Below are 13,332 nucleotides of genomic sequence, written 5' to 3'. Positions count from 1 at the left end.
TCTGTGTTATATCGGAACACTCATTTGTCTCTATTCATAGGCAGGGCAATCCCCTTGTCTGTTGTACTGGTCCTTTTTTACCTCCAAGTGGCTTTGACTGTTTGCAGTTGCCATTGACTGTTCTGGGATGGAGCAATGGTAGACCTGGCATTACCTCACCAGCTAACTAGGGAGGACTGGCAACTCCCTCCTGCATGAACAAGCCGTCACCAAGTAATATCATTCCCTGATGATGCCTTTTAACCTTAAGACCATGAGGGCAAAAACTTCAATATAATTACATTATTCCTTGCATACCACACGTAACACTATGATTATGAATGTTGCTAAGTTGCAAGTTTTCAACAGAGACCTTACATGTTACTCTTTATGGATAAATATCTGTAAGCAACGTACTTGATGTAGTGAGTTTGTCAAGTCTGAGACAAGAGTTGTTAGCAAAGAACAGGGGATCATATGCCAGTGTGTCACGTGGGGGTACAAATAACCGCACTCATTGGGATGTCTAACTACCTGCTTCAGCAGTTCAATTCTGCAGGCTTGGCTGAGGCTCAGCTAAAAAGCAGGGGTATGGAGCAGTATGGTTCTCTCTTATTCCCTCACTTGGAAAATTTCAACAGAATGCTGCTCACAAATTTAAACTCCCTTTCTCATTCCCCTAGACACCCTCCCCACCCCTACAGAGTCTGTTCTACAGCTGCATGTTGTCACAGAAGATGGATCCCAAACTGTAAAATTCAGATCTGGCTTTGCCTCTAGATTTCTAACACTCCACCAAGCTTTGGAAGGTTTTGTGTTTCAGGTTGGTCCTCCTCTCTAGCAAATATGATCAGATGACAGAGGAAACAGGTGAAGCTGTATGGGACGGCTCAGTGTAAGAAATGTATGGCCACATGTGTAAAGACACCACCATTAGTAGGAACAGAACCCAGGGCATCCAGCACTGACAGCACAAGCAGCACCTGCATGAGCTAGAGTAGTAATTCCATCAGCTGCTATGGTAGCAGGTTCTTATTCTCAATGAGGCCAGCCACTAAAGGAACATGACCAAACACACTAAGCCCATTTATTACATGCAGTACCATTAGTTAGATCCACAAAATGTTCAGGGGCTCTATTCTGAGAAGCATCCAAAAGTTTGAGTGCCAATCTAAAAATCTTTCTGAACTTCTTGAGTCTGCAAAATTGGACTAGAAATCCACTGAAGAACAGTCTCAGTTGCAAGATTTCAATACTGCCTGCTTCCAATAGTGCTAGAAACGCAAGAACAGTCTGTTCCATAGTATTAGGAACTTCCAGCAAGCATGTAAAGTGCAGAAGCGCATGACAATGTGGGTGGAATCAGCTAACCAGATTTTAAAAAAATAAAAATAAAAAGCTTAGAAATTGCTCGGTTTGGGTTTTGGCTGGAGGTCAGATCTTATTTTATCCAAAGTGATTCACTCATCCTTAGTCTGACAACCGCAGACCTGATCTTACTCCCATTCATGGCAAAACTCCCACTGACTTCACTGCCTGCAGAACTGGCCCCTTTAGACTTTCGGAACAGCCTTGGGCGAGTAATTGTAACCCAAGAATACATGCATCACGCATGCAGCAAGATGTGCAAATTGGGAAGCTGAGAAGATGCTGACATGTTCTCCAAGAATGTGGAGCTCTGAGGGCCCATTTGTGACCAGCTGCTCCCAAGAGAGTGTAAGGGAGAGGATGGGGGGGTTCGGACAGGCCCCAGACACCAGGCACAGCTCTCCAAAGCACAGGTACTCCACATGTCCCTGGTGGTACCTTCCCCAAGTCAACAGCCATTAGAAGTTCTGGCCAGACACACAAGGGATAGTACTGTGTACTCCATGAAGCAGTGAGGAAGGGATGCTGGTCTGAGGTAAAATCTCACCCAGAGCTCCCCACAGTGGTTCAGCTCCACATTGTCCCCAGTGGCCATTAAGGCATGTTTGAGCCCATAGTGTGGAAACTCTGGCTTCGTGCCCACGCACGTTTGTGCCAGTCATTGTACGAGCAACTCTGGCAGGTTGCAATGACACTTGCACAGGCCTAAGTGTCAGGCTTTGGAGACACTGAGATCTAAAGGCTGTATCAATAGGCCTTCAAAAATGCAACTCACTTGTTTGTGCCGCAGAACCTTGACACTTGTGTGAATAAAATGGCTGATGCTTATAGCGCCGGTTTCTGCGGATGCATATGTGCATCCTGAAAGTCTATGAGGCCCTGTTGGTTCTCAGTGTCTCATCTGCAGCCCCAGAAATCTTGCAGGTTTCGGAATTCAAGATTCAGAAAGAAAATTAAAACAAAAGGTGGCTAGAGCCACACAAGGCCCAAAGAAATAGCCCTGCGCGCTGCCCACACACAAAGCGTGTCCTACATGGGATCAATCTGCCACAATCTAAAGCAATGTCCCTATTGCCTCCAAACAACTCCCTCTCCTCCCCTCTTTCAAAAACAACAGAATCTACAATCCAAACTGGAAGAAGTGAATGGGACATAGAACGTGGAGGAAATATCAGCCCCATTTCTCGAAAAGTTGCCACCAATCTAGCCAGAGCAACTGTGCAGGAGCACAGATGCATACTACAATCTGCCCCTGTGTAATTCATACAAAAGACTCCACTGGAGACCGCTGCATAGCACCCCCACCCCCAAACCAGGCAATAAAGGCTGCTACTTTTCCCTGGTCCCTTCTTTGATTTGGGGCCAGATTCTGCTCTCACTGACACAAATGCAAATCCAGTGAAACTCAACTGATTTCAGTGGGATTACTCCAGATTCACCCCCCAGCGTCCCGAACCAGAACCTGGTACTTTCTGTATTCCTCTCACCCTGGCTCCATTTTTATTTCACAACATATGGTTGATAAATTCCTCCTTGTCTTTTGCAGAGGGGGCTTGGATATACATTGGCCTGAGTTTGCTGTCCCTAGCTTTCCAGTACAAACTAAACATGGATATACGCAAGGTACAGAAAGCCTTAGGTCAGTGAAGTGAACCAGGCTGCAAACTCCAGGTCTGATTCTGGCCTTCAGATCCAGGAGAGAGTGAATTGCAAAAATATTGAAGAGAATGGAGCTCAGACTAATTGTGTTTACACAGTGCCAACCACAATGGAGCTCCAACCTGGCTGAGATCTCTAGGTGCTACTGCAACATCAAAAAGGTGTGATTTTAGATACATATATAGATATAGATACACACACACACACACACACACATCCCTCTGCTAGGCAACTCTCTTGGCTCTCAAACATGCACCTTATTAAAAATATTACTATGCTAAAAGACCAATATATATGTTTCTCCACCACACACACCTTCTATATTATATCCTGCCTTGGCAAAAAGGCAGGCCTGCATTCAAAGGAATAGGTCTTAATAACATTAATATAGTACAGGCCAATTCCAACCCTGACTGGCACTCTGAGCAGGGTGAAAGGCAACTGACCCTGGACACAGAATGCTGAAAGTTAATAGCTTTATTATCCCTCTTATTAATTAGCTGCACCATGCCAAAAAGAAAAAAAAGACATGCTGGGAGTTTTTCTTACCTTTAGCTGGAAAGGCTGGATCTCATTCAAACTCTGGTCCCTGAGCTTTTTGGTTAGGATCTTCAGCATGGTATAAATCCAGAGAGCGTAGAAAGGGTTAAGCATGCACACCCGCACACATCTACATCTGCTGAGCTGTTGCTGCTGCAGCTTTGCTTGGAGGCACTCAGAATAGCTTGCATTCAAGCAGCCCCCCAGGTACACAGACCTCCTAAAGGCGACCAAGCTTCAGTTACCCTGATTTCAGCACTGCCCCTCCCCTTCCTCCTCCACTACCACTCTCTGTCTTTTGGTCCTCAGTTAAAAAAAAATCCCTTTTCAACACATAAAAAAAATTAAACTTCCCTTCTTTCTACAGGCTGTAGAAGGAGTGAAGGTACCAGCTGGCAGGGCTCTGCAAGGGACAGGAGACATTTGGTGGAATATGTTTTTATTAAGAAATGGAAAAGCTGTTTAGCAGAAGCCCTGGGCTCTGCTCATGGTAATGGTCTAATATGCCATCTCTCTCTCTCCTTGATGCCTGCTGCTCCAAACAGGCATCCTCCCTCCCTCCCTCTCTCTCTCTCTCTCTGTCGCGCCCCTCTTCGCTCTCTTCCCCCCCTCATCCACGCTCCCTCACACACACACTGACTCTCTGTTTCTCTCAGTCTCTGTGTCTTCCAGCAATGTGAAACTTGTAACAAACAGAACACCCAGCCAAGGCTCCCATTGGCCAGCCAAGGAGGACTGTGTCAATTTCAGTGGGCAGGGCTTCCATTTAAAGGGAAATCGAAGGGGGCAGTCAGCCACCCCATCCCCCAAACCACTATGTGGGTCCTGAAGGATGACAAGTCTCCCTCTCCCCCCTCTACACACACGCTATAAACCTTGGAAGGGGAATTTCTACAGGGGGGTTTCAAGAGAGATCACTCACTATGTAGCAGAAGGACGTGTTTCTTATTAAAACAAAAAAGAATCAAGGTGGGTTTCTCCTAGCCTTGCCCTCCTCTCTCACACACAATCAGATCCTATACAGGATCATATTGCTGCCTCTGTTGTTCTGTGGCAACAATTGATAAACTGGGGGGAGCTGAAATCCAGGAAGCCCATCAGCTCCCTGAACCCCCTCAGTGCACACAGAATGTCTGGCTTTCCTTTTCTAGCAGGGCCTATTCGGGAGTAGGGAGATTGGAACTACAAGGCAGTGAGGGTGGGCAGGGGTGAGCCCACCTACCAGAATACTGGGAGGCAAGGGTATCGTCTGCTCATGGACTGAGACTTTCAGAGTCAGGGTGGCATTAGGAATCAGTAACAGGAGCATTTCACCACTGGTTTAAATCCACATACACAGTGGCAGTGACAGAAAGTCCTTATTAACTAATGGGCACTGAGTTGTTTCTGTCCAGTGGGCAGGTGCATCCATCCCTATAGGGCACCTTTGTTAGCACTCTGCTCACACAGGAGAAGGAGAGAGTGGCCCACATGCACCGACCTCCTGGAATCTGTCCATTCAAGTCAGATTCAAACCCATGATCTAGCACTGAAAGGTTCCTCTCTCACACCTCAGCCATCCAAGCCCTTTTGGGGAAAGTACTACAATGACAGCATTGGAGACAACTCTTCTCTCCGCAGCACAGGTGCAGTGCGGGTAGTGACAGCACAAACTTTCCCCACACCATGGTGCCAATGTGTCTGCAGTGACCCCCTCTGTGAGTAAGGCAGTTGTGCAGGCTCCAGGAGCCATATGCTTCTCAGCCTTGCTGGCGACCCTGCCAACAATGGTTCCAGTGGTCCTTGGCCATTCTGAACTAATGGGCAGCCACCAGCTCGTTTCACATTGGCTACCATGTGGCCAGCAGGACCAGTAATGCCAAAGTTATTTCAGTCACTACCAGTTTACACTGAATTTGAACCATCAGTTTATAGGTGGAAGGCCCCATTGCCCATCCTTCAAGCCAACCAAGCCGTTCAGCCTCACCTGCCCCAGGGAAAAGGAGGTCTCAGCTAGTGTAGGAATCCCCAGGAAGGCCGGTGTGGTTAACATGTCAATTCTCTGTTCTCAGCCAAAGCGCCTGTAACAAGATAAGGCAAGAACTGATAATCTGCTGGCTGTGGAGAAGTGAAAGAATGTTTTAGCTTTGCAAGAAAGGGACTGAGTTCAGCTCCTGTCAGCAAGGCTATTTTTCTTAAAGGGCACCCACACTCCCTGAGCCTGCATCACAAAGACACCCCTCTCATCTTCCAAGGGTGCTTCCTTACAAGGTGCTGGGAGTGGAGCACTTCAACACTTGTATCTGATATAGTGTACTCAGTGCATACCCCACCTATCTCAGACTACAGGCCTAATTGTTTCATTTTCAATGGATTTTCCCTATGTCTCTCCAAGAGGTACTCCCAAATTACACCAAAGTGAAATCAAAATCAGACCCTATAACTATGCCTCAGCAAATATCAGGAGGTTGTCTAGATATCTCTATCTAGGTATTGGTATATCAGATCAGACCATTGGTCCAGCTAATCCAGCATCTTGCCTCCAGCAGAGGTTAATACCAAATGCCAGAAGAAAACATAAAACCTCCACAAAGCTGTGAGATATTATGTCCTGTTGGCAAGGAATTATCCCTGACCCTCACATGGAAATAAGCACATGCCCTGATGCATGAGGATTCAGAGCCCTTCTAATTTTGTTGTTGTTGTTCTATGAGTGTCACTGCAGAAATTCACGCAGGGCAGTTCCTGAGGCCTTTATTAACTCCATATTCAGGCACTGGAGACATGGGAGCTTTGCCTAAATAAGGAGTATGGGCTGTAAAATATGACCCATAAACCTCAGTCAGCTAAAACTACAGGGTTTGACTCCTTTCCTGCATTTGAGCAACCCCTGGGACCATGCCAGGCTTGCTCACACTTCGTATCAGGAACCAGGACAGGCGTGTTCCAGAGACCACTTGTTTGCTTCAGGGCAGAAAAGGGGGCCCCTTCGCAGTAATTCGGTGGCCGGGGGTCCTTCTGCTCCGGGACCCAATGCCAAAGTGCCCCGAATACCTGTGGCAGGCACCCCCCACCACCGAATTACCGCAGAAGACCTGGCACTTCGGCAGCAGGTCCCGCTTCAGCGGTAATTTAGTGGCCGGGGCAGAAGGACCCCACGCCACTGAAGACCCGGAGCGGAAGAAGCTCCGTGGGCCCAGCCCTGCAAGAGTCTTCTGGGGCCCCCGGAGCGAGTGAAGGACCCCACTCTAGGGGCCCCAAAAAACTCTTGTGAAGGCCTGGGGCAAATTGCCCCGCTTGCCCCCCACCTTCCCCCTGGGCGGCCATGGCAACGGCTGTAGAGCAAACTCATTAATCTCTCTCTCTAAGCGTTCTTGGTGCCACTACATGGGACAGAACACCACACCCGGAAGGTGTGGGGGTTACATTTACTCACACTGAGTGGCTTGTATGTGCACAAGTGGTCCCATCACTTTCTCAAGCTGGCAAGCACATGCTTCTACAGTCAGTCCCAATCGCTTGTGGGATGTTGCACCTCAATGCATGTACAGGTTGCAAAATCTGAACATAGTAACTTTCACACAAGGATTGCAAAATATTTTCCAGTGGTGGGTAAGTAGTATTATCCTCCCCAAAGGAGAAAACTGAGGGACAGAGAGGTTAAGTGACTTATTGAAGGTCACAGAGGAAATCACTGGCAAATCCAGGAACAGAAGCTATATCTCCTGGCTCCCAGTTGCATGCTCTAAGCACTATACCAGATTGCAACCTAACCTGTTGTTTGATGAAGGATCATAGTGCTAGAGCTATGCAGAATTCAGTAGTTTCACTTCCCAGCGTTCTTTCTGAGCACTTGCTTTGGTTTTGATTCTTGTGGGTTTCTCACCCCTGGAGTTTTGCTTTGAATATTGGGTTCACACCAATGCTAAATCTCAAAGTGAAACTCAAAGGGGTTTAGTTCCATCTGGCTGCACAATGAAAACACAACAAAATGGTGAACGATGCACAGTGATGACGTAAAACGGAACCCATGGATCGGCCTCAGCACCACTCAAAAGGTTAGTGAAAATAGCACATTCCCTGTGTCCATGCCAAGAGAAAGAGGTGGGGTTAAGGCAATAGCAGGGACCCCAGAACATACCACCTTTACCACTGTACCCCATATTAACTGCACTGTGACATTTTCACCCCCAGATCCCCGTGCTGTGGTGCAGCATCATAATCCGTCTCAGACCTGGAGACAATTTCAATGTCCAGTGAGCTTCAGCTCCTAGGTCATGAGACAACCTGTCAAAACCAGACCCCATCCCCTGGGATAGGATCTGGATGGAATGGAGACTAAGGAATGGAGAGAAGCTAGTTCCCTGTACAACATGACATACAACATTGCAGTTGCACAGCCAGGCCAAGATGATGCTGTGAGCCGAGCCAGTTATCTTCAGTGAGACCCACCTGTTGCATTTCTTACTGTCTTGGGGAAGGCAGCTCCTGGAGAACATGCCTTAACTCTCTGTGTGCTGCACCTTCCTCAGAGATGCTGCTTTGTGGGAGCCATGCCAGAGCAGTGCAACTGAATGGGGGGTGCGGTGTGTGGTTAATCAAGGATTAGTTTAGGGAATGGATTCCCTCTACATTCCCCTGTCCATTATACCCCAGGGGACATGATAGCTGGTGCAGCTCATCCAATCCATCTGTCCCCGACTCCCTTGTTCCAGACACAAGCGCAGGAAGCTAACGAATGGGGGCACCACATCCATGCAGCAAGTCCAGCAGGCAGGCCCAGACAAAGGATTCTTGTATGAGAAGAACGGCTGTGGACATCAGCAGGGGATTTTTTTGGCCCACAGCACTTTGTAAATTGGTCCCCTACCTTCCCTCCCTCACCCACCAAGCCAAACTGCATCACACTCTTCAACCTAAGCCAGGGGTCGGCAACCTTTCAGAAGTGGTGTGCCGAGTCTTCATTCATTCACTCTAATTTAAGGTTTCACGTGCCAGTAATACATTTTAACGTTCTTAGAAGGTCTCTTTCTATAATATATAACTAAACTATTATTATATGTAAAGTAAATTGGGTTTTTAAAATGTTTAAGAAGCTTCATTTAAAATTAAATTAAAATGCAGAGCCCTCCAGACCAGTGGCCAGGACCCAGGCAGTGTGAGTGCCACTGAAAATGAGCTCATGTGCCGCCTTCGGCACCCGTGCCATAAGTTGCCTACCTTTGACCTAGGCTGTGGATTGAACAGGCCAGGTTGTATGGGAAATGAACTGCAGGCCAGATGGTTCAAGCTCCCTCTAGTGGGCATCTCTCTTCATTACACCAAAAGAAGCTGCAGAATTAAAAACTGCAAGGTTAAATTCCACCCCTGGGAGGAGTGTAAGGAGAATGACCCCAGGACTGCATTTGGCCCCAAGCATAGAACCATGGACCCAAATGGTTTGCAAAAGTTCCCAAAAGGTTTGCAAAAGTTGATAAGCAGGGGCAGCAAAGCAAAAGCAGGATGAAAGCTGAAGCTGGAGCAAGGCTGCATAGGGATACTGGGCCAAAATGAGGTAAATCCAGGGGAACATGACTGTCCATCAGATTTCAGTGTCTGTAAAAAGAAATAGGGGAGGAGGATTGTTTACATAGCCCTGATATGTATAGAAATGTTCTCAAGAAATTGTAAATGGTAACAGAGAAGTAGTGTGGACCATTGGTCACACCACTGTACAGAGACACTGGGCTCTATTCCTGGCTTTGCCCCTAATCTACCATGAGCAACTCTTTAACCGCTCCATGCTTCTATTTTCCCTCCCATTCTTGAGTCCTTTTAGATGATAAGCTCTTTGGGGTGGGGATTGTCTCTTACTATGTGTTTGTACAGAGTCTAGCACAGGGGGGTCCCAGTCTTCGTTGAGGCCTCTATCCACCGCTGTAATATAAAAAATAATGACATAACTGACCTCATTGCAAGGCATCGCTATAAGTGTTGTGGGTAGAGTGGCCACCCCTGCATCCCCAGAATATCGGGCATTCTGTTACTTCCGGGAACGCCATGGGCCCGCCCCTGCATGCGTGGCCTCACCCCTGCTGCTATGACCTCACATGCACAGCACATGCGAGATCACGCCGGCGAGGATGGAGCGGCATGCTCTTCAAAATGGCATCTTCCATGTGTGATGCTAGACAAAGCCATGTCTGGTTTTATACAGTACCAGACAGTGGACAGACCACACAAAAACAGGACTATCCATCTTAAAATGGGACAAGTGGCCTGCCTGGGTGCAATCCACATCAGTCCCCTCTGATGTCTGGTAGCATGAATTCGGAGGCAGGCACTCAGTGGCTTCCCCTAAAAACTTGCACACTACGAGTCACTGAGGATTCCTTCACTAGGGCTGCTAGAAATAAGAGATGCAAACAGCCTAGGCAAAGATCCAATTCACTGAGTAGGTCACTGTCAAAAAAATGCTGTTTGGAGGACAAGGAATGGATGTGTGATTAGAAAGCCACTTAGGACTAGACACTGAGAATGTCTAGTTATTGTCAGATGCTCACACCATCCTAGAGGTCTCTACAGAGTGTGTTTGAGTAGTGTCTGTTTATCTGTGATGGCTGGTTTGAGCTGATATTATAGTTTATTTGCATAGAATAGAATAGAATAGAATAGAATAGAATAGAATAGAATAGTACAGATGTTGTAACGTTGGGTTCAGTGGCTAGTGACCCCTTCAATGTGAATGCACCCATTGTAACCCTGACCCATGCCATGTGACTGGGACCAGTCTCTTAACAACACTGTTGTGTCCCCTCCTCTTTATTGCAATAATTCAGGCTACAGCTGGCTACTCATCCCTTCCTCTGCTACTGCCAGTGTGACAGCCACTATCTCACCAGCTCACCAGGTATCAAGCCAGGGACCTCCAGAATAAAAGCACCAGCTGCTACAGCTTGTTCTAACACTCCTCTAGTTGAGGCCTGTAACAGACTCATTCTCCATGGATTGGCATAGAGGGGGGCCTTGTAATATAGTTACACTCCCAGCGGAGTCCGCAGACAGGCGCTTAGCCCAGCTAGCAGATAGCATAAGGCCCATTGCTATCAGGGCAACCTTGCGCCTCACAAACTAAGGCAGACTAGAGGAGAAGACTCTGAAAATGTTGAAGAAGATTGGTCAGACTTTTTTGAGCTACAAGTCATTGTAATTACCCTGATCAAAACGTTTTACTTGGGTCTGTCATTTTTGGTATGATCTATCTAAAAAAAAAGTGCATAAACCATATAAAATATTTTAATTAAGCAGAGTTAATGAATGTAGTTGTGGTCATTACAATGCATAGAAGTATGCACTATAGTTGTAGCTATGTTGGTCCTAGGATATCAGAGAGACAAGGTGGGTGAGGTAATACCTTTTATTGGGCCAACTTCTGTTGATGAGAGAGAGACGAGAGTTCCAGCCACACAGAGCTCTCTTTCAGGTCTGGGAAAGGTACTGGGAGCGTTACAGCTTTCCCAGATCAGAAGAAGAGCTCTGTGTGGCTCGAAAGCTTATCTCTCACCAACAGAAGTTGGCCCAATAAAAGGTATTACCTCACCCACCTTGTCTCTCTAATGAATGGCAGAGCAGTTTGCCCTGTGGTGGCTATTTGCTGTTTAGCAAGAACTATAAATGTTCTTTACCACTGTAAGAGACAGTTTTCTTTAACTCAGAGAATAGAGGCCCATGCTTTAGGAGTTAAAGGACCAGGATTCGAGTATCAGATTTGCCATTTGGTGAGATTTATGTAATAAAAATGACGTTCCCTATTTAAAGCAAAGGATTAGTTTCAGTGATACCCAAATGGGATTTTGTTGTTTGGTTTTTTTTTCCATGTGAAGTTGGAAGAAAATTGGCCAAGCTGCTTCTGAGTTACAGGCCATCAAAAAACATCATGGATACGGAGGCATTTGGTAGAAACTCCACAGTTAAGGTTGCAATAATGGTTTTGTTAAAATGCAGCATCCTTGTTAATGCACAATCAGGTTCCTCTAAAACATCCTGTCCTGATTATTGCTATTTACCCTGCACTGAGTTGAGTAGCTCTCTGCACCTGTGCCATGTACAAAGCAGCCAGAGTGGCAATTCAAACCTGTACAGCTAAGCAGAGATGAACAAATGTCTGGATTAAAAATAGAAGGTAGCACTTCAATACTGTATTTGGGCCCTGGACTCACTTTATGGCTCCTTAGGTGTTTCATTCCCTCTGAACTCATGCATGGCACCTGAATCTTCAAGGGATTCCCAGATATAAATGTTTTCAGATCCACAGCAGTGACTCACACAAACCATCTGGAGTTACACACACAAGAGAGACTAGAAAGGCAGGAAATTCAAAGTTTAAAATAAAACACCAAAAGTTGAGAAGCCAGGAAATTCATAGGTGAGACACCATAAACAGCCTTCACTCTGAGCAAAAGTTCCTGGCTGCTGGGGAATTGTTATTAATTTGCCATATCTATGATGTATCGAAAGATTTGAGTAGGATTAAAATCTACAGTGCCAGACCTGCATCGTTTCAACAAGTCCTGTTAGATACATTTTTTATGGTATCTTCTGCCTAGATATTCTTATGTCCCTCTTCAACATAGCATCTGAGCACCTCACAATCATTTCTGGATTGTGATCCTCACACCACCCCTCTGAGCTAGGGAAGTGGCAGATTTGACAGATGGAACTGAGATACGTGTTAAATTAAATGACTTGTCCACACTCATGCAAGGAATCTGTGGCTGAGCCAGAAATAGAACCAAGGTCTCCTGGATCCCAGCCCCGAGCTCTGGCTGAGCCATAGGAGTGGGTAATTGAGGGTGGTCTCATGGGATGTAAGATGCTTACAAGGGTGCTGCAGTAGACTGGGGTGTTGGATCTGAGACTGTGGCATACCTAACACTCCTCCCAAACTTTGAGATTCCCCCTTTCTTCCCGAACCACACTCAGTACTTTCAAAGCACCTCATAGGGGAAAGAAGCCCCCAGGTCCCTCCCTATGACCCAGTGCTGTGGACGGTGATCTCTCTCCTGCCACCAGGTGAGGTTCGATACCCAGCTCAGCAGTTACCGATGTCAGACTGTCTTCATTAGAAGAGGAAAAAATTAGAGAGACAATCGGTGAAAGAGGGGCCAACAGCACCAGAAGTGTCTGCCTGCAGCCTGTGTTTCAAGTGGGGAATGTTATCTAGGGGATCACTCAGAAGTCTGAGCCACAGTTTAAAAAGCAGTCTGTGTACTGAGGGGACCACCAACTAGACTCTGGTCCATTCATAGCCAAGCTGTCAGCACAGGTCATGTGGCTAATGTCTCTAGGTCCAAGAAGTGACTGAGCATTAGAGAGAGGCCTCATTTTATTCTTGTCAAAGGCCTTCAAGTTCTGCCTCCCACAAGTTCTGTCATGTCCCCCACACAGAGTTCTCTAATAGGCAGTCTCCCATCTAGTTGCCTCCTTCCAAGTGTGCATATTTCTCTTCCTCCAAGCATGGCCAAGTGAAGGCAATCAGGAGGCCAATGTACACTTCCCTTGGCCCTGCCCCTCAGACTGAAACCCCAGCCCTATGACTGGCCACACTCCTCCTTGGGATGGCAGCAGGTTTCAGAGTTAAGATGAGTGAGGCAGTTCAAACCTCTTGGAGCTAGTGTTTCAGGCTGCTTGCATACTCAGGTGTACTTCCAGCATCTCAGTTCACATTGTCAAGCTTTTCTTTGCATCTATAAAGGCTAGAAGCAGGGGTTTTAAATGAAAACTAACACGCTGATCTCACCACCCCACTCTAGGAGCGGGGGCCCTAAG

At 46.8% G+C, this 13,332-nt stretch overlaps 1 protein-coding gene across 5 annotated transcripts in view; it reads right to left on the bottom strand.

The window, feature by feature from the left end:
* LOC127048742 (uncharacterized) overlaps positions 1–4,208 on the bottom strand; it is a 78,072-nt gene extending 73,864 nt beyond the window's left edge. For all 5 annotated transcript variants that reach the window (XM_050948632.1, XM_050948633.1, XM_050948634.1 and 2 more), the window contains exon 1: positions 3,556–4,208. In XM_050948632.1, the coding sequence (XP_050804589.1) occupies positions 3,556–3,660 (105 nt within the window). In that variant the 5' untranslated portion in view covers positions 3,661–4,208. The remainder of the gene's footprint in view (positions 1–3,555) is intronic.
* Positions 4,209–13,332: the final 9,124 nt, after the last annotated feature.

This window comes from Gopherus flavomarginatus, chromosome 4, assembly GCF_025201925.1.
Source record: "Gopherus flavomarginatus isolate rGopFla2 chromosome 4, rGopFla2.mat.asm, whole genome shotgun sequence".
Classification (NCBI taxonomy): Eukaryota; Metazoa; Chordata; order Testudines; family Testudinidae; genus Gopherus; species Gopherus flavomarginatus.
Note: the sequence above shows the minus strand (reverse complement) of the source record. Positions and strands in the feature narration are given on the sequence as shown.